This window comes from Natator depressus, chromosome 17 (genome assembly GCF_965152275.1).
Source record: "Natator depressus isolate rNatDep1 chromosome 17, rNatDep2.hap1, whole genome shotgun sequence".
NCBI classification, from domain to species: Eukaryota; Metazoa; Chordata; order Testudines; family Cheloniidae; genus Natator; species Natator depressus.
The window spans coordinates 10,611,203-10,631,965 of record NC_134250.1 but is presented as its reverse complement, the minus strand read 5'-3'; the positions used below and the strand labels follow the sequence as shown (position 1 = coordinate 10,631,965).

Sequence of the window (20,763 nt, the reverse complement as noted above, 5' to 3'; positions counted from 1 at the left end):
CTGTGATTCTATTTATTCTGCCAATACAAATGTTCTACATTAGTTTCACCTGTATATCACACCACTGATTGTTGTTTTCGCTTCACAATCAGTTTAGCCCGTATTCTTTAATGGCATTGTTACACCTTTTAAGTTAGCAAGACTGACCTTTGTAACTTTGCAATCTGAATGCTACCAAATGAAAGAGCTCTTGGAATTGGCACCTCTCCCTGTCACTGCAGGGCTGACGTCAAAATAAAGCAAATGAAAACTGCAAGAGACTGCTTCACATCCATGAATGCTGACTGGGACTGTAATGTTCCCTTGTGACTTGGCACTAGTAGATGTGGTAGAGGGGCTGCCATTTGTGAGTACATTCTGTGAATACGGTACATTAATGCACTTACTTTAATTACAATATTAAAGACTAGAAGGAGGTCAATTGGAACAAAGCAAAAATACTAACAGCATTCTGAACCCATTACTATTGCTGTTTGACAGAACACCATTCTTGGTATTTTATTTACCCCCTTTATCTTATTACTGTATTTCTTCCTTACCATTAATGGTATCTGCTCCTATCTGAAATTTTTCAGCCCCAGCAGGCTACTGCCATACTGCCCTCTGAATCATCTACATCAGGGGTTCTCAAACTGGGACCCTCGGGGGTCACAAGGTTATTACATGGGGGGTCGCGAGCTGTCAGCCTCCACCCCAAACCCCGCTTTGCCTCCAGCATTTATAACGGTGTTAAATATACAAAAAAGTGTTTTTAATTTATAAGGGGGGTTGCACTCAGAGGCTTGCTGTCTGAAAGGGGTCACCAGTACAAAAGTCTGAGAACCCCTGATCTACATCCTGAAATCATGCTGGAAAAGTTAATACACTATGAAGAGGGTTACAGTGGATAAATCATTACCTATAAATGAACTTGGGGGCTGCACATGTAATAGCCTGTGGAGCCCAACCTCATTGCATGCACTAGGGGCTCCTTCCATGCCTCCATTTCCCCCCACAACTTTCCTGTGGGCCCACCCTCCCTTTCCCCTCTATTTCAGGGACTTCCTGAAATCCCTTCCTACTCATCCCTCATGCCAGGGGCTCTGTGTGCCCCTCACCACCCACCACCACCCCGCCACATGCCTGGGGCTCTGTTTCCACCCCATCTCCCAGCCTACCCTGCCATGGTGGGAAAAGGGGCATGCAGGGACTCTGGGTGCCTCTGCATTCCCCCCTCTGCCGCATCGGGGGGCTGTGAAACGTTCCCTGAAATTCTGCAGCTGATCAGACGCAGCATGCAGAAGTTAATGCATTCTATCCAAACAGCCAGACAGACACATGCCATCAATTTGAATGTAGGACGTTTTGCTCTGTCAACGCTGTGCAGCTGTCACCAAAAGGGAAAAAAAGCTAACTTGGATTAATGATAGGCCTAAACACCTTCAAATTTTGGAGACATTCCTGGCTAGCTGCTCAGATGGCGTAAATCAGGGCAGGTCCATTGAAGTGTGACGGAAGGTCCACTAGGCTGCACTAACTTATTCAGAAGCTTGGCCTGGTAAGAGCCACAGCAGGCTAGCTCAGTGACTCTCTTCCCCCTGCTGTGTTGAATTCCGGGTTTAGTACAGCAGAGAATCTGGGCCAGCACGGGTAAAATACCCAGACAGATTGAAGGGAGCTCAAAGGAGAGCAGCAACAATGACTAAAGGTTTGGCAAGTAAGTCCTAAGGGGAAAGTTTAAATGAAATGAACATGTTTGATTGTTTAGATAAAGAGGAACTTTGGGGACACATTGTAACAGTCTACAAATAGATAAAAGGAGGGTATTGAGAGGACATGTATCAATAGTTCTCATTAGTTAATGAGAACAGAACAGCAAACAATGGATTTAAGCTACAGCAGGGGAAATATAGGTTGGATATTAGAGAAAACTTCTGGTCCAAATTCAGGCCCATAAATCTGTCCCTGGAAGGGTTATAACATCTCAGGCAATGGAGCACGCAACCAAGAGAGTTGTGGAATTGCTATCATTCAAGGCGAAGACTAGACACCGATCTATTAGAGGTGGTTTAGAAATAATGAAGTCCAGACTGGCAACGCACAGGGGGAAAGAGCTACATGATCCACTTGAGATTCCAACTAACCTAAATGATCTGATGATTTTTAATTAAGTGCTGATTTGGGGATGAAGTTTTAACTATTCTGGTACTCACAGAATAATATTGTGCAGGCAGGTTGAATAATTTACAAAATGAAGAAAAGCAGCCCGATATCCTTTCTGATTGTCAGATTAAATATTATTGGGCCAGTTCCTCAACTGGTATAAAACGGCAGAGTGCCATAGACGTCAGTGAAGAGCTGACAATTTACACCAGCTGGGGCTCTGGCCCTTGATATCGTCAAGCTTTCAGGTCTTGGAAGAAGCAGCAATGCAAATATTCACAAGGAGGTCCATCAGAGGAATTCATCTTAAATATTTTATCTCCATCATGAAATATCTCATGCAGTCACCCTCCTGCTCACCAGCTTAACTCTTGATGAAACTACTGTACCTCTGTAAAGCTACCATTTAAGATAGGGGTGTCCAACCTCTGGCCCGTGGGCCATACATGGCCCACCAGAGTATTTCATAAGGCCCTCCTGCTTCAACATAACATACTAACAGTGGTTTCATTAGTGTTCTGTCGTCATGTTTACATCCTTTTAGTTTACACGTGTAAACAGACAATACTGTCCATAGAAACAAGCTATCTAAATACATATGGAACAAGCTGAATTTAAAATATAAATCAATACAGGTGACTTTAAATCTTATTAAAATATATGTCAAATCTGTTTGGCCCACACAAGGTTGTGCTTAGGTTTACGTGGCCCTCCTGTATAATAAGGCTGGGCACCACTGGTTTAAGATAAAGTATCTGAAATTTGCTCAAATGTGCTGGTCTGATCTACTAGACCATTCCTCCAGTTTTATGTCCATTATTATTATTTATAGTGTGGTAACACCTAGAGGCCACAATCACAGACAAAAAACCAGACCCTTCTCTGAGGAGCTCACACGCTAATTTTAAGACAAGAGACAACAGACAGATGCAACAAAGAGCCAGAGGGGAGAAAATGAGACAAGCCTGGACAGCGTGAAAGGCACTGGGTACAGCACACAAGCTGCATAACCACTGTCAGCTCCATCGGATAACCCCGCTGATTTCAGCAGAGTTAAACCTGTGTCGCAACAGAGCAACAGAGTGGTAAATCACACACATTATTGGCCTATTTCCTTTCCAAATGAACTGAGAGTATAGCAGACCAAAGAACTGGGCCAAATCTTCAGAGGGTCTAAACGGGTGTGATCTTCATTGATCTCAGTGGAGCTTTATCACTATTCACCAGCTGAGGAACCAAACCACACTTCCCACAGACAGCTTCAAGCAAGCAGTATCTATCTCTGAATGGGCTGCTGTCAGGCTTTGCTGCTTGTGCATATTTTCTGTGGGTAACAAGCAAACAGAAAGTCCCTTATGTATTTAACATTGAAACTGCTCACTCCTCTGGGGTTCCTCCCTAAAGGTCCAACAGAGAAAGAAGAAGGCTGATATGAGATAGAAAAATGGATCTTTCTGCCTCCAGACCTATGGAGAGACAGTGTGCAGAGTCAAGTGAAGTGTAGGAAAGTGCAAGATGCCATCTGCATTGGCTGCTGGAAAGAGGGGGGGGATAATGGGCACATATAAAGTGCTCTAGGGGTTGTTTCTTACATGTGCAAAAGAGCAACAGAATGAACTAAATCCGCTCATCACTACATTTTTTTATGCCAAAACCTGGAACGCTCTGGGCCTGCTTCTCGGTGACATTAAAGCCCCTTTACACCATATCGGCAGTGCAAAGTGGGCATCATTTACATGTATACTGTCAATGTGAAGTATAATGCCTTGAGCATCCATGAAAATGGTCTCCTTTCTTTCCAAACATTACATTTATAATCAAGGGATGAAATTGTACTAACCTATTTTTTAGAGCTGGTTAAAAAAGATCCATCATCTTTTTTTTAAAACCTGATTTCATCTAATTTTTTCAGGTATTCTTTTAAAAACTGACTTTTTTTCAGTCTTGTGTTTTGTTATTTTATGGGAACACAAGAAATTGTCAAAAGCCACAAAAAAGTTTGGTCAAAATTGCGTTTTGGGAGGAGGGGCATTCATATTCCAACCTGCTCTATTATTTATCCAGCTCTTCCATTCTCATTTATCAAGTGAGAGCTCACATCTGTCTGCAGATGAAGAGAGCTATATAAGAGGTAGGTATTGTTCTTTGCTCTTTGACTTGCTGGGATGCTCTGCATAAAAGCACAGCCTGGTCTGGAGTAAACTGCAAGTCCTTTGCTGCATTTCCTTTGAAGCCTGTGCTCCAGCTTGATTGCTCTAATCTGTATTTCGATTCCCACCTCTGGAGCAGGCTCCTAAGGTTAAACAATAGGCACAAAGTGTGGCCAGTTCAGCTGGAGAGATATGCACAAATAATTTTATCTGCTCTGGTTTATCTGGGTTTTGTAACAGGTTGCCATAGCATCATATTCATCTCACCAACAGGTTTTTCTTTCGCACAATAAATTTCGTGTTGAGGGCCAGACTTGCCCCCTGATTTCAAGAAGTGCAAAATCTGTCCATTACTAAGCAATTTCTCTTAGTTGTTAATGATCAGTGATGCATTTATATACGTTACCTTGAATTAGAGTGTCAGCCTCACCCAAAACAATTCAGCTGTCTGCCACATATAAGGTTAAACGTCAGCAGCCTGATGCCCAATCAGATTATTGTAAAGGGGTGCAAGCCATGGAGTTAGTGTTTCTCCAGGAGGTAAGGGGCTGCGATAAATCACCGAAGCCCTCATCATGGGTTCAGTGAAACTTCAGTGGTGCATGATTTACGATAGCCCTGAGCACTGGGTTATATCTGTTAATCCTAACAACATATGTTTTAAATAAGAGTTCCAACTAAATTAAAAACTTGTCAGGGAACTGTAATTTGAAATGTTACCCAAACACGTTTTGTTCTGCATGTGGATCTAGAAATCTTCTGCCCACCACTTACATATGAATTTGCTCAAGGAATTAGCCTGCTACTGTATTCCACAATCATAGCCAGTTGCCAAACCATCCCCATCCCTATGCCCCATGTCCAGAGTCCAGGCTCATTCAAGCATCCTGTTCACTTGAAATTGTCGAGGTCTGAAGCAAGCTCCGACCATTGAGGAGTTTTCCTGGAAGCCAATGCACATCATTTCGGTAATGTTATTTGTTCATTGTCCTGATTAGGCAGATTAGCAAAAAGACATCAAAACCTACATTACTTAGTAAATCTAATTAAAGAAATACCTTAATGCACTTACACCAAACCAACTTTATCCTTCGTGACCCACCCCAAGTCATATTGTTCTTGAGTATCATATAATGAACTCAGAGTCTCCATTGGGAAATCCTACAGCCAAATAGATTTTTATCATTCCCTTCTTCTCTCTCTCCTCCCCTTGGCCCCAATTTTATTCGGTCCTCTAATTATTGTCTCATGCATCATCAGTACAGTGTGATTCCGAGGACCTTCAGCACTGAAAGCATGGCTCTACCACTGAGCTAAAAGAGTACCTCCACTGGCTAGTAGCTGTAGTAGGCTTTTATCCCATCATTAACTAGTGTATTTCAATTGCAGGAGGAAGGATCTTGCACCTCAGCCCCAGCAAGGAATTGTAGGCAGAGACACAACAAACAGAGGAGTGAAGACAAAAGAAGAAAGAAAAAAACCAAGAGAGGAGATTGGAGGAGTGTACAAGAGGGAACAAAGGGGAGCGAAGGAAAAAAAGAAGGCTCGGGATCTAAGAAAAATGTAATTCAAGCCACTTCCATCCCAAAGTCTGTTCCTGTATATTAAGGTTCTATGAGACCGTTTAATAGAATTATGTTTTACCCTGCATTACATATTAATGGCTTATCCATTGTTCTCTTTATATACTGTAATAACTACAGGTGGGTGATAAAATGATTACGTAAGATGTATATTAAGGAGAGTATATGATGGGTGGACTGCTTTTATTTCTAAACCATGATTATTTAGGGAGCACTTGGAGAGACCTGCTCTTTGCATACAGTTTGAAAACTTTTTGGTGCTGACTATGCGCCTCTGCCTTTCAAGGCTATGCCTATTCTCTGGAGTGATTGTTGAACCAGAAGCCTTTCAACACAATGAGGCAGGCCATAAAGAAGAAAAGCCACTGACACTGGTAGGCTGGCAGATCCTGGAGCGTGTAACTGGGAGCCCACTTAGGCTGAATAAAGTTGTAACACTCTCGCTGAGTATGTCCTATCTCCATCTAGTTTCTAGTCCATACAGAGGATAATAGTCTACTACTGCTACAAACTAGCAAAATTCCTCCTTTAGCTCAAGTTACATAGGCTTGTACTTTTTGTAGTTTCGATCCCTGCTAATGACCTACGGTGGACGTTGCTACAAGTGCTACTTGGAAAATGGTAATTACGTTTTGCCAAAAAAAAATTTTCAAAATATACAAACATTTTCAGAGGGAGTTAAATATTCTCACTGATTTTATTCATTTTTTTTAAAAGAAAGGACCAAATGTGAACATTTTTCAGTTTTCAAGCCCCCTAAAAATGTTCGTTTTTCAATATTTGAAAAACATTTTTCAAATGTTTCAGCTTTTGGTTGTTTTTAGTTTTTGAAAATTTAAAGGCTTCAACAATTTTTCATAGAAAAACTTGGAAAATTTTGAAAGAAACAAGAACTTCCCACTAAAGTTTTCATTTCCATAAAAAGCCATTTTTTATTCAAAAAATGTTTCACCAAAAAAAAAAAAAAAAAGTCCTTTCGTCTAGTTGCTACATTATCACGTAGGCTATCTGGAGAATGCATTCTTGTTCAGTTAGCCTCTGATATAACGTAAATAAGGATGAGTTCATGAAGTATAAAGGACCAATAACCCAAGTAAAACAGTGTGAGGTCTTTTCACTGTCTTCAGTAACACTGGATCAGGCCTTAAAATAGTATAACAATGATTTGAATTTGGTTTTGTAAGGTACCTTTTTTAAAAAGGCAAGCTTACAACATCAAAAGCCTGATCAAATTACCTTGCTTTACACGGAGTGTTGTCCCACTGCTTTTGTGTTACACCAGAGGTTTTCAACCTATTTTTATTTGAGGACCCCTCAAAAATTTTGAATGGAGGTGCGGACCCCTTTGGAAATCTTAGATGTAGTCTGCAGACCCCCTAGAGTCCATGAACCACAAGTTGAAAATCAGTGTGTTACACAACAACATAACCACCTACCGGCAGCTAAACTGGTTGCTTTATTCCACTCTCAGGAGTGGGAATCAAGTACTTGTAAGAATAGAGGAATGGTTTTAGAGCAAGTTTTCAATTATATAGAGGCCTAAAGTAAATGCAACAGCTTCATTGTAAGAATTGATTTAAAGAATAGATGATGGACCTAAATTCATCCCTGGTACAACTCCACTGTTTTCAATGGAGTTACACTGGGGATTAGTTTGGCTCTGTATGTCTTTGAAAAATCTACCTCACAGATCTTTATGGGAAGAAATGTTACTCTTTTCATTCCATTACAAAATGAATCTATACACAATCATTGCAAGGATCTCATTTATAGTTCCCTCTCTCTCTCTGATATAAATGTGCCCCAACAGAACACTTTTCTCGTCTCTTGCACCTTTTATCTAAGCATCTGGAATCACTTTCGTTAGCAAAGAGGAGACAAGCCCAGGGATCTTAAGGGAGATCACACAGCAAGCCAATGGCAAAGGTTCAGTTGGAGCCCTGGAGTCCTGGATCCCAACCCCTACTTCCATTCTTCAGAGCAGAGCATACTCCATTCATTGCAATGGGTGTTTTGCCTCAGGATAGCACAATAAGAGCCTATCAGTCAATGCCTTTCAAAGGGGTTTAGACTCTTAAGTCACTTAGGCACTTTTGAAAATGTTACCCAATGTGACCTGAGTGACTGAGGTGTTTACAGTTATGCTCGTTGTCACAGCTCAACTCCTCCAGAGCTGCTGGCCATTCAGAGGGATTGAGCTGTGACCCACAGAGGGATATAGGTTTGGCCATGCATAGACTGAATAGTCAGCAATACAGAATGCCACCCAATGTTCTGTACCATACCTACTGTGGGGCAGCCCTAAGTGACATGCCCAGGATCACACAGGAAGTCTGTGGCAGAGCCAGAACCTGAACCCAGATCGCCAAAGGCCAGTGCCTTAACCACAGAATCATTTTTCCTTCCTAGATTAAGTATTTTCCTCCTGTTTTCTAAATCCAAAATCTGGATGAAAGAAACTTGTTACAAGTGCTCTCTGCTTTATTATTTTGCATGTCTACGCTAACAGGCAGGTTTTAAATTGTATAAACAAACATGCGGGAGGGGAGATATCAATGTACTATCCTACACAAAGATTTCACAGTAAATGTTTAAATCTGCTCTGCATTCTCCTGTGCAAATTAAACACACTTCGCATCCCTGACTACACTTTATTCTTTGAGCCAAATGTATGCCCCATGTAAGCAGGTGCAATTCTATTAGAGTGCTCCCCTTACACCAGGGTTGAATTTGCCCCTCTGTTTTAGCCTAGAGAAGGAAAATAAGGATGTCCTTTAGTTTTGGAGTTGTCATTTTTTGCTCTTGATGGAGCTCTCTTTTGAATGTATTTAATATCTAGCATTTATTGCTTTAAGTTTTCATAGCAGGCTGCACTTTTCTGTTAGTGTTCTGTCAACACACTGCTGCTTGAATCTCAGGTTAAAGATCCCAATAAAATACAGACAGAGTCCGGCTGTTCCTGGGAGCGTTCTCCCAGAAGAAGAGGAGTAATTTCCATCCCAGTTAACAACAATGCAGTGCTCTGTACACTTTCTGCTTCTTCTTCTCTTAAGGGAGAGAGAGAGAGAGACACTCACTTTCAAGCCACGGAAAGGTTGCATTGAATAAAATACTTGATTTTAAAAACTGATTGTCAACTGCTGTCAACCCATAGATTTCGATGGAGCTGCATCAGTTGACACCAGCTGAGGACCAGGAACACGTACTTTAAACAGGTTTCAGAGTAACAGCCGTGTTAGTCTGTATTCGCAAAAAGAAAAGGAGTACTTGTGGCACCTTAGAGACTAAGAGACTTAGAGATTAAGAGACTAATAAATTGGTTAGTCTCTAAGGTGCCACAAGTACTCCTGTACTTTAAACATAGGCTTGAACCACAAACCTAGATCAAAAAAACCAAACAAACCTTAAATGTTTAGAATTCAAACCCTGAACCAGATGCTCATTTTGCAGCAGATGCCATCTCTGTAATAGGCTGAACCAAAAAGCCTGGATTTGAATCTTCTCCAGTTGTGGATCTGTTCAAAATCCAAATCCCAGGTGCAGCTCCACTGACTGATGGAATGCCTCAGATTTACACCAGGACTCAAATCCACCTCTTCCTTATTATCTTAAAATATTTAGAAAGTAAGCCACAAAAAGAACAACATGTGATGTAACATATACCTTGCTATTAAATATAATGAGTGTTAGTCAGAGCAGCAAAAGGAGACCTAGAATGAAAATTGCAGTGTGGAGTACTCTGTCAATGAGATGGAAAGATTGACAACTTAGTCCTTTTTATTTATTCTACAAAATCATAGAAGAACAGGGTTGGAAGAGACCTCAGGAGGTTATCTAGTCCAACCTCCTGCTCAAAGCAGGACCAATCCCAACTAAATCATCCCAGCCAGGGCTTTGTCAAGCCAGGCCTTAAAAATCTCTATGGATGGAGATTCCACCACCTCCCTAGGTAACCCATTCCCGTACTTCACCACCCTCCTAGTGAAATAGTGTTCCTAATATCCAACGTAGGCCTCCCCCACTGCAACTTGAGACCATTGCTCCTTGTTCTATCATCTGCCACCACTGAGAACAGCCGAGCTCCATCCTCTTTGGAACCCCCCTTCAGGTAGTTGAAGGCTGCTTTCAAATCACCCCTCACTCTTCTCTTCTGCAGACTAAATAAGTGCAGTTCCCTCAGCCTCTCGTCATAAGTCATGTGCCCCAGCTCCCAATCATTTTCCTTGTCTCCGCTGGACTCTCTCCAATTTATCCACATCCTTTCTGTATTTCCTTTTTAATTACAGAACAGTTAATAAAAGGGTCATTTCTTGCAGCCTATCAAATTTTAGGGGGTCTTTCAAACAAAACAAAAAACATACGGACACTGGATTCCTAGTGTAAATCACTTCTGCTGAGTATCATGCATGTCCTCCTGTATAGAAATCAAGTTATGAAAATGAGTGGATAACAAAGTTTTCATTGAAGGAACAGTTTTCCATTGGAAAGTGCAATGTCATCAAAATCAAAACTTTTCAGGCAATGTGTCAATTTAAAAATATCTCTGGGAAAAGTTGAAGTGTCTTGTTTCTTTTAAATCCGTTTTGTTTAGACTCTCATGTTATATTTATTACATTATAATGTTTCAATATTATCAAAACAAAACAACTCAGCTTTGTCTACATAAAACAATTCTACATTATTCAAACAAATATTTCAGAATTTCCATGGTGTGGGAAATCTCAACACTTTGGCTTTTTTGTTCTGATTCAGAACAAAAAGATATTTCAAAACGTTGGCATTTCCCATAGAATGGAAAGTCCTTTTTCCAGCCAGCTCCCAGGTAATAACAATCAGAGAAAGCATGTAATGGGACAAGCACCCAGCTGCAGGGACAGGAGACAGGATGGGGCCAAACCCATCCCTCTTCTAACTCCATGGAAGTCAGTGCAGTTACACTAGCTATGGATGGATGTCGCCCTAAGCCGTGTGGAGGGCTAGCGCCTTCATATTATACTTGTGCTGCATGAAAAAGTCCTGTCCGCAAAACACAATGCTATTCAATGGAATTGCACCCACTGGGTAGGAAATCCCCCAGAAAACAGGTGATTCTAAGGTTTCTTGACTCCTTCCAATGAGTATTTGCAGAATGGTCCTACCTATATGCTTTTAAACCCTCATTATAGCAAAACAATTCTCGGTTCTGGTTCCTGTATCTTCTGAATAGAGCTAGTCAAAAAATACAAGGGGAAAAAAGTCAAAATAAAAAAATAATCAAAATTTCAGAAAAAAACTTAACATTTCAAAAGCAAATTGCCCTGTCTATAAGCTAGTTGATCAAAAAGTTATAGTGAAAACATTTTTGCTGAAAATTCAACAATTTGAAACATTTTTACCAGGTCAGCTTGGAAAGTTTTGAACCCTAACGCCCAAATTATGCAGTCATGCACATTCAGAACTTTTGTCAATTGGTTGGAATTGGAATAAACAAACCACATATATAAGCACCTAGATTGGGGATGGGTATAAGATCTAGGATAGACTAGAACAAAATAGAAGCAGAGGGCAGAAATTCTCCATAAGTGATTTTGCCTGTAGGTCTTCCATAAAACCCTAATCTCGAGCACCTGAGACCACCCTCTGTTTGACTTGAAAAGGATTAGTCTGGATGAGGACCTGAGTACTCACTCGTCATGAAGAGATGCATATAGAACATACACTGTGTCTGGAAGAGGAGGTGGAATTGGGTAGCCTTTGTCATACAGTGAACCTCAAGAGAAGCTAAGGGTACCCTTGAAGGCTTGAATTCCTGATATAGGCCAAACTTTGAATAAGCATCTGACTGAAACCGATGCTTTGGGGATTCTCCCTGCACCACACAGGTTCTTTTTGGACAGTGTGAACCAAAAGCGTCTCTTATGATACTATCATCCCAGTGCTACCACTATTACCCACACTGAGCAGAATCTTGCTTCAGGAATAGCCCCTGCTGAAACCAATGGAATTACTCGCAGCATCAAGTGCTTCCTTGGAACTGGTTTGGGGAAGAAAGATTCACATTGGCAGGGATGGAGGAGTGACACAAGGTGAAATCCTAGCCCCATTGACTTCAACAGGGCTAGGATTTCAGCCACTATCACTAGAACCACTGCTCTTTTCTTCCAATACCTGTCAGGGATGGTCTAGATAATACTTTGTCATGCCATGAGTGCAGGGGACTGAACTAGATGACCTCTCAAGGTCCCTTCCAGTCCTATGATTCCACACAAGTTGTGCTCAAGAGCCAGAGTTGCTAGTCCAGGGGTGGGCAAACTTTTTGGCCCGAGGGCCACATCTGGGTATGGAAATTGTATGGTGGACCATGAATGCTCACAAAATTGGGGTTGGGGTACAGGAGGGGGTGAGGGCTCTGGCTGGGGGTGTGGGCTCTGGGGTGGGGCTGGGGATGAGGGATTTGGGTGTAGCAGGGTGCTTCAGGCTGGGACCAAGGGGTTCAGAGGGCAGGAGGGGGATCAGAGCTGGGGCAGAGGGCTGGAGCATGGGGTAGGAGGGCTCCGGCTGGGGGTGCAGGCCCTGAGGTGGGTCCAGAAATGAGAAGTTCAGGATGTGGGAGGGGGCTCCATACTGGGGGTTGGGGCACAGGAGGGGGTCAGGGGGGCAGGCTCTGGGCGGCACTTACCTGAAGCACTTCCTGGAAGCAGCGGCATGTCCCCTCTCCAGCTCCTACGCAGGTGTGTGGCCAGGTGGCTCTGCGTGCTGCCCCATCCGCAGGCGCTGTCCCTGCAGCTCCCATTAGCTGCAGTTCCCAGCCAATGGGAGCTGCGGGGGCGGTGCTTGGGGTGGAGGCAGTGCGCGCAGCCCCCTGGCTGCTCCTAAACATAGGAGCCTGGAGGGAGGACATGCTGCTGCTTGTGGGAGCCTCCACACACGCACGGAGCGGCCTCCAACCCCACTCCAAGGATGGAACATGGGAGCAGGGCAAGCCGCAGACCCCGCTCCACAGCAGGAGCTCGAGGGCTGGATTAAACCAACTGGAGGGCCGGATGTGGCCACGGGCCGTAGTTTGCCCACCCCTGTGCTAGTGCAATGCAGAGGATCTAAGTGGCTGCAGAGCAGCTCCCCTCTGTTGGGCAATTCCTTCCATTGTTTGTGCAGTTCAGCTACTCCGGCTATGCACTGGGCTCAGGATTTTGCCCTATCTTAAAGTAACTTGCACGTACTGAAGCATGAGTCAGCAAAGACACAGAATGGCATCTTTTGGTCTAGTCTTTCTTGGAAGGAATGCTGCATCTGCAAATTACCAGTTTAAATCCGTCTATACAAAGCTTTCTCCAAGGTATAATTCACAAAAGGAAGAACCAAAGCACAATGAGGAGCAAGGTGACTTTTAACTGCAAATGAGTTTAGCTTTAATTACTTCTCTGTACAGAGGATAAACATTGTTCAATACAGTTCACAGAGCCCTGCATTCGAACATGCATTATTGCAGGTACTGTTGTTTTTATCGGTCACTGAATGGATCACACAGAACCAGATATTACGCCAAAGGTAACTTGAAAGTAGCTAACTTTTTCCTTCATATATATACACACACACATAGGTACTGGAACTAGGGGTGCAGCCACACCCCCTGGCTTGAAGTGGTTTCCATCATACACAGGGTTTACAGTTTGGTTCAGTGGCTCTCAGTACCCCCACTATAAAAACTGTTCTAGTACCCCTGTATTTACACACACAAACACACACACACACACAGAGTGCTCTAAGTAGTAAATCCTTAACAAACTAAGGACGGCTTGCAGTCTTAACATGTGGCTAATGGTGGGAATAGATTCTTATTATTGACAGTTCTTGTTTTATAATCTAATATTAGAACAGTAAAAAAAAATCAAACTTTCATAATTGTTAAGATGAAGCATTCACAGAATAATGGACAGTGTGGCCGAAAGGGATCATTATGATCATCTAGTCCAGTGGTTCTCAATCTTTCCAGAGTACTGTACCCCTTTCAGGAGCCTGATTTGTCTTGTGTACCCCCAAGTTTCACCTTATTTAAAAACTACTTGTTTACAAAATGAGACATAAAAATACAAAAGTGGTACAGCGTGCTATTACTGAACAATTGCTGACTTTCTCATTTTGACCACATAATTATAAAATAAATCCATTGGAATATAAATATTGTACTTACATTTCAGAGTATAGTATATAGAGCACCACAAACAAGTCATTGGCTGTATGAAATTTTAGTTTGTACTGATTTCATTAGTGCTTTTTCATGTAGCCTGTTGTAAACCTAGGCAAGTATCTACATGAATTGATGTACCCCCTGGAAGATCTCTGTGTATCCCCAGGGCTATGCGTACCCCTGGCTGAAAACCACTGATCTAATCTGAACCTTTGCATAACATAGGCCATGGATCCTCAGCCAGTCACCCCCGCATTGAGCCAACATGAAATAAAGCATCTTTCAGAAAGACACCCAAGATGGCCCTGGCCCCACTGAAGTTAATGGATTGATTTAAAGTCTTGACTTAAAGACTTGATTTAAAGACCAGTCTTGATTTAAAGACTTAGGGTAACAGAGAGTCAGTGGAGGGTAAAAGAAAGGTTGGAAGACCCAAAACTAAGTGGATGGATGTCATACACAATTATTTGATTAGCTGCGGAGTTTCTGAGAAACTCCTTCAAGACACACTGGGCTTGAAGAGCCGACCCCACACACGTAAGAGATAGACTAGATAGAAGAAGGGGAGTTGACAGAAAATCTACCACATCCAGTGCTTAATTTGTGCCAGGACTTGCCAGGGCTGAGCCCCGGGGGCACCCCTAGGCTTGGCAGTTCGTAGCCCCAGCACCTCTGGGCTTGCTGCATCAGTTATGAAACTAAAAAAAAAAATTGTTTGAGCCCCTGCACTTAATCAGTTGAGCCCCGGCACCTCTTTCATTACGAATTGAGCACTGGCCACCTCCACTGCTAAACTATTTCAGTGGTTAATTACCCTCACTAAAATGTGTGCCTCGTTTCCAGTTTCCTAGTAAAAAAGAAAATCTAGGGCACAACGCTGGATTCTGGGGCACTGAGCAGAGGCAGGAGGAGTTTTGGATTCACAAAGAGGAATAGTAAGTAAATGTGCGAGTTGTTACTACACTTTACTTGCCATTTACTTAGGATCAACAGTGACATCCAGGATGGTTTCCAAATGAACAGGACTGGTGTGGATTGACTGATGGATTGATTGTTTCAGGAAGGAAGGCAGTGGGAACAAAGTCAGCATAAACCTGGCTTACGGCAAGAAGGCTCAGTGAAGTCAATTTGCAGCACTATACTTTGGTGGGTTGCTAATAAGTACAGCGACACAGGTCACCAGGGAGTCAGTATCTGCTACCAAACCTGACGTACTTGCATACGGCTCATGTGGAGTGAAATTCAATGGCAAATGCAGAACAAAGACTGAACGTTTAAAAAAATACCTTCGCTTTAACACCACAACTGTATGGCACTGGAAACTTACATACGTTTAAACAGTGCAGCTAGAGCACGTACACCAAAATACTTGCAGTCCCTCTCAAGAAACCAAACCATAGCAGATAAAAAAGCAGCCATGGGGGATCTTGTTCTTCCCTTGAGACTCCCGTTAGCCTCAGTAAACACTCGGTGAGGGCTAAACTAGGCAAGAGTTTGTGCTAGACATGGTACTATAAAAGCAGGCATGCCTTTTATGGACCAGATTTTCAGAAGAGCTGAGAGCCACATTTTCAAGTGCCCAAAACCCACAGCTGAAGCCAGATTTCTCAGAGTGCTCAGTTCCCATCTTTTTCCTGGGACATTTTGGGCCTGATGCTGTAGACAAAATTCTCATTGATTTCAGAGTGGGGTTTCAGTATCAACAGTTTGAGAACAGGCCATTTGACATCACTCAACACCTGCTCAAGCATATACTCTCTTGTCATTCACCAGTTTCCCAGTGGGTTGCAGCTTCACTTCTTGTAACCACCCCATCAAAAAAAAAATCAACTTAATGATCAATCAAAACATGCTGAAGGCCTGATTCTGCAAATACTTATGCAGGTGAATGACTTTATTCACTTGTGCCTGATCCAGCTCCCATTAAATTCAATGGGAGCCTTTACCGATTTCAGTGGGAGCTGGACCGGGCCCTTAGGTAGCCCCATTGTGCTTAATTCACTTACACTGAACTGTGCAGTCTCTGAGTCCATGTAAGGATTAAGACTGTTTACCGCATTTTTTAAAAAACAGTAAAGGGTTGGATTTTGAAAAGAGCTCAGCACCCAGCAGCTCCTATTTAAACACTTATTATTTATTTGCATTACAGTAGCCCGTAAAGGCCAGGGTACCACGTGGCCATAGAACAAAGCTGACATCTACACTCGAGTGGGAGGGGTAATTTCCAGCTCAGCCAGACACACGTGCGCTAGGTTTGATTGAGCTCGCCGTGCAGCCGCTGTGGCAAAGACAGCGGGACGGACTATCTACCCCAAGTACATCCCTGCCCTGGACCCTACGTGTGTATTCAGCTGGCCAGCCTCTATTTGTAGCGTACTAGCTCAATCAGAGCCACAACTGCTTTTCTGCATCTCCATTAGATTAAAAGCCAGGGTTGGTGTTAGAGGGTAGCAAGCAGGGCAATTGCCCAGGGCCCCACACCACAGGGGACCCTGCAAAGCTAAGTTGCTCAGGCTTCGGCTTTCAGCCCTGGATGGCTGGGCTCAGGCTTTGGCTTTTTGCCCTTTGCCCCAGGGAGTCTAACGCCAGCCCTGCTCTCTGGTTTGTTTTGACGGACCCTCTGAAACCTGCTCATGGCTCCCCAGGAGTCCCCAGACCCCTGGCTGAGACAATCCCTGCCCAAAAGAGCTTACAGTCCAAGCATAAGATTATACACAAACAGGTGGGGAGAGTGCAAGATGACAGTGGGACAATACTAGTCGGCATGGCTGCCTAGCCATGGTCAATTTTTTTGAATCATGACAGAGGGATTTGAAAGGGGACACTGAGGTGGCTTTGGAGATGTTTCCGGGGAGCTCCTCCCATGCACAAGGAGTAGTACTCAACATACTGAACTCTTCTGAAAATCTGGCCCTAAATGGCCAAGAGACTACTATTATTTGCTAATTGCTTGGTACTGTACAAGAGTAAAGATCACCTTTACCCCAATGGGGTGCTACGGGAGACACTCAGCAACCTTTATGTGATTCCCCTTATGGAAACATCCTTTAGAATTTAATCAGGATTAAAAGGAAAGAGTTGTATAGGAATGTCATCGAGTTGTAAACAGTAACCCTCAAACCCTACAGGATTTACTGGAGAATGAGATATTTTTAGAAGCTGTTTTTTAACCAGACCACAGCCGGGATAGAACCCTCTATTACATTCCATAGGATGGTTTTAAGAAACCCACCTGCAGAAAGTGGATTGCTCTCTATTTAATTCTATAGGACTATTCCATAAGGTTCTGTAGGAGCCCATTGCTATTGTTACAGTGCCAAAAAGCATGCAGGGAGTCTCAAAGAGAAAAGAATGCTCTAAAAAGGTTACAATCTGTGATCCCAACCCTGCAAGCACTGACTACGGGGAGAACTCCTCCAGACTTTCTTACTCTGCCCAGCGGCACAGAATGCAGCTGTGAGCCCCAGTTTTAGATGTGATGAGTGCAGATGCTAAAACAGGAGGGAGGGGTTACAGTGAAGAAAAAAAAGCACCATGGCAATAAGATGACTCAGGTCAAGTGTGAGCACAATTTGGTAATTTCCAGATCAGGTAGAGGCCCCAAGAACACCAAGGCACATATGTCTTAACTATTGTTTTTAATGGTATAACCAGCGACACCTCCAGGAATGGGGGAAAAAAAACATTTCAGCAATACATAGGGTCTGCCTTAAAATCCACAAAAGCAAAACTCTGTCCCTAAGTCAACCTGCTGTCTATTGTCTCTGAGGCACCACATTGCAGGAATGTCCAAAGTGAAATGTTACTCAGAGCAGGTGCCACAAAATTTAGGGACGTTGGGGTGAGCCCAGCCTTATCTCTGGATTGCTCTGCTTTTGTGGATTTGTCAGATTATCATTTTTTTTAAATGTAGTTTTGAGTGATTCCATTCTGCCTTCCTATATTTTTCTATATGAAAATTTTTTAAAAAAGTTTAAATACCGCTATGAAGATTACTAAATTGAAGTGATAATTGTCTGCTCTCCACTTTAGACTAAAAATTATATACACTGCATAAATTTAGGTGCACATATTATTTTAACAAGAAAGTTGCCAGAACAAACTGCATAAGGAGACAGAGCTCTCTGAATAAAGACATAAGTAAATCAAATCATTGTAAACCTTTGAAGAAAATAGAAACTCCCATTAACATCCCAAAAAGTCAGCAACTGTATCTATCAGATGACAGCTAACACACCATTCAAAACACACTGTTTCCCCAAACCACAAAGTTGAACACAAAGTACAGTCCACAGCTTAGTCAACGAATCTGAAAATCATCTGCCAACTGTTTTTCAGGAAAGAGACAAAGCCGTTAATCTGAGTCAAATCAGTTCTACAAAACACTGCAATCCCGGGAAGAAAAGAGTCTGTCCTGGCTTTATACCGCAAAAAAAATGTTTAGGGTCAATAGGTAAACTTAGAGGGGCAGAAGCAGTCTCATCTCTCTCTCTCTCTTTCTCTAAATATACACACACATAAATCTTTAACCGTTAGGAAAGGGTTTTGAGCACATAGGTGTTACCACCATGTCTATTGTTTTGCTTTGGAATAGTATTATCAGCACATACAAATATACATTCCCATAAGAATATGATCTATGAAATACAATCATGGATACAATATAGACAGACTGCGGGCTCCACAATTCCCCCTCCTTCCCCAGATTTCAGCTAACGTTTCAATACCGTAGTGGCAATGACTGTTCTTTTTCTTGAATCAAGAGAGAAAAGACTGAATAAACTCGTGCTTTACCTTTTTTCTTTATTTTGCTTTCTGGATTTGTGCAACAACCCTATAAGGACAACAGCTGCTCGGATCCCTGCCCTTTTAGAATGCATCCTGTCAGCCGGTTGTGACATAGTTAAGGTGACACTTCCACAGGCTCTGCTGCCAATATCCCCAACCCTTGGCAAGAGACCTGCTTTAAAAAGTGCAAACCTCCCTCCCCTCACTAGCACGCACACTTCTCTCCCTCTCCCTCTCCCCTCTGCCTTGTTACTCCTGCCTCATAGGTAAAGCTCTTGCCTGAATCAGGTGATTTCTCTTACTCTAGCGACCTTCAAGTCACCTGCCTCCCCTTCCTAGCTGACTACAGCCTCTGATTCTGCTGCTGCTCTTCTGCTCCGGGTTGCTAAGCTGCCAGCACACAGAAGGGTGGCATTTCCAAGTCAATTAAATCACTTAAAACTGTACCAGCCTCAGATGTGGTCATCGGCTCTTGACTATCTGTCATGCCTGCGTTCAGCCGTCAACCACAATCCACCCCCCACCCATATCCCCGAAAGAACCGAAGTTGGGGCTTCTCTTCGACGTTTTAGAGTGAGCATTAAACCAAAGCAGATGCAGAAGTAACATACTGAGCATTTTCATCAAGCCCTGTAATTTGCTGGATGATACCTGCAAGCAAACTGAATGGAACTGCGTGGAGCTGGGACCCACACACAGAGGAAAGCTTTCAGGTTTTCTCCTCTGCTATTGCTTGTTACAATTTTTCTGAACAAAGAGGATTTGTGTGTGTGTGTGTGTGTGTGTGTGTGTGTGTGTGTGTGTGTGTGTGTGTGAGAGAGAGTGTACACTGTGTGTGTGTGTGTGTGTGTGTGTGTGTGTGTGTGAGAGAGAGAGAGTGTACACTGTGTGTTTTATGAAGGCAGAGGGCATTCAAAGCATCATTGATTTTATGCTGGGGAAACAAAGATTACTAAAAGGTGGGTGTAATTAATTACCATTTTTTGGTCATTTTTTTACTAGAAAACAAAACCCAAATCTACAGTCTAAACAAAACTAAGTTTCCATGGGGTTTTGGATCTATTGACACAGTGGTTGTCAATTCACTGCACCAGCTTTAACCAATGGCTTTTAGACTAAATGTAAAGGATCTCTCTCCTCCCCCCCCCCACCCTGAATGTCATTTCCTGATTGCTGCTGGGTATTAGATGAATTTTAAGAACATTAAAATGCACAAGGATTTTATTTTTAATGGTTGGGATCTAATGTTGCAACTAAAATAACTCCATGATTCACACACTGAAGGTTTTTGAAAATACCTTGTACAGTTAAGGGTAAAATTCAGATTGTATAAGAACCTCAATATGGTCAACTTAATTACAGCATCCTTAAAACTGAAAAGGAAGAATTGGGTTTTTTTACATTACAAAGTGTATTTTCAAGACATTAAATCTTTTATGTACTGGGACAGACCCTCAGCTGAATTAAGTTGGCATAATGCCAGAATCTAGCTCATTGTGTTGTGTTTAAAATATGCCACATGAATAAATTTTCTGCTTTGTCTAGAAGTGTACTGAACCATATCTGTTAACAGGTGCTGGAAAACATAGCCCCACTAGTCTTCTACATACAGTCCATGTTATATTCCTTGCTGCAGCTTTTTTATTAAGTAGACTGTAAATGATCTACCCCAGAGCATCAGCCTCAACACCTTTCCCTTTCAAAGTATGTTACCATGGAGATAAAACAAGCAGGTCTCTTCCCTCCTCCCTCCCTACCACTTCCATCCTCCCATATCACTTACCATTCGTGCTGGTTTAATTCTCTCATTAGAAATAAACACAGGACCAGTTAAATCACTTGGAACGCGTTAATTGCAAGAGGAACTAAAACCCAGTCCTTTAGTTTAAGGCATGTACCGTAAGATAGCAGGCAGGCAAAAATTCTAACCTCC

The 20,763-nt window shown here is 42.6% G+C and overlaps 1 protein-coding gene across 10 annotated transcripts in view; it reads right to left on the bottom strand.

The window, feature by feature from the left end:
* Positions 1-20,763, bottom strand: part of RAP1GAP2 (RAP1 GTPase activating protein 2) — a 252,831-nt gene that overhangs the window by 107,163 nt on the left and 124,905 nt on the right. The window contains exon 1 of one of the 10 annotated variants that reach the window (XM_074974537.1): positions 18,837-18,963. The exons of the other annotated variants lie outside the window; for them this stretch is intronic. Within the exon in view, the coding sequence (XP_074830638.1) occupies positions 18,837-18,943 (107 nt within the window). The 5' untranslated portion in view covers positions 18,944-18,963. Of the gene's footprint in view, positions 1-18,836; positions 18,964-20,763 lie in introns of those variants that run through there. 10 annotated transcript variants of the gene reach the window in all.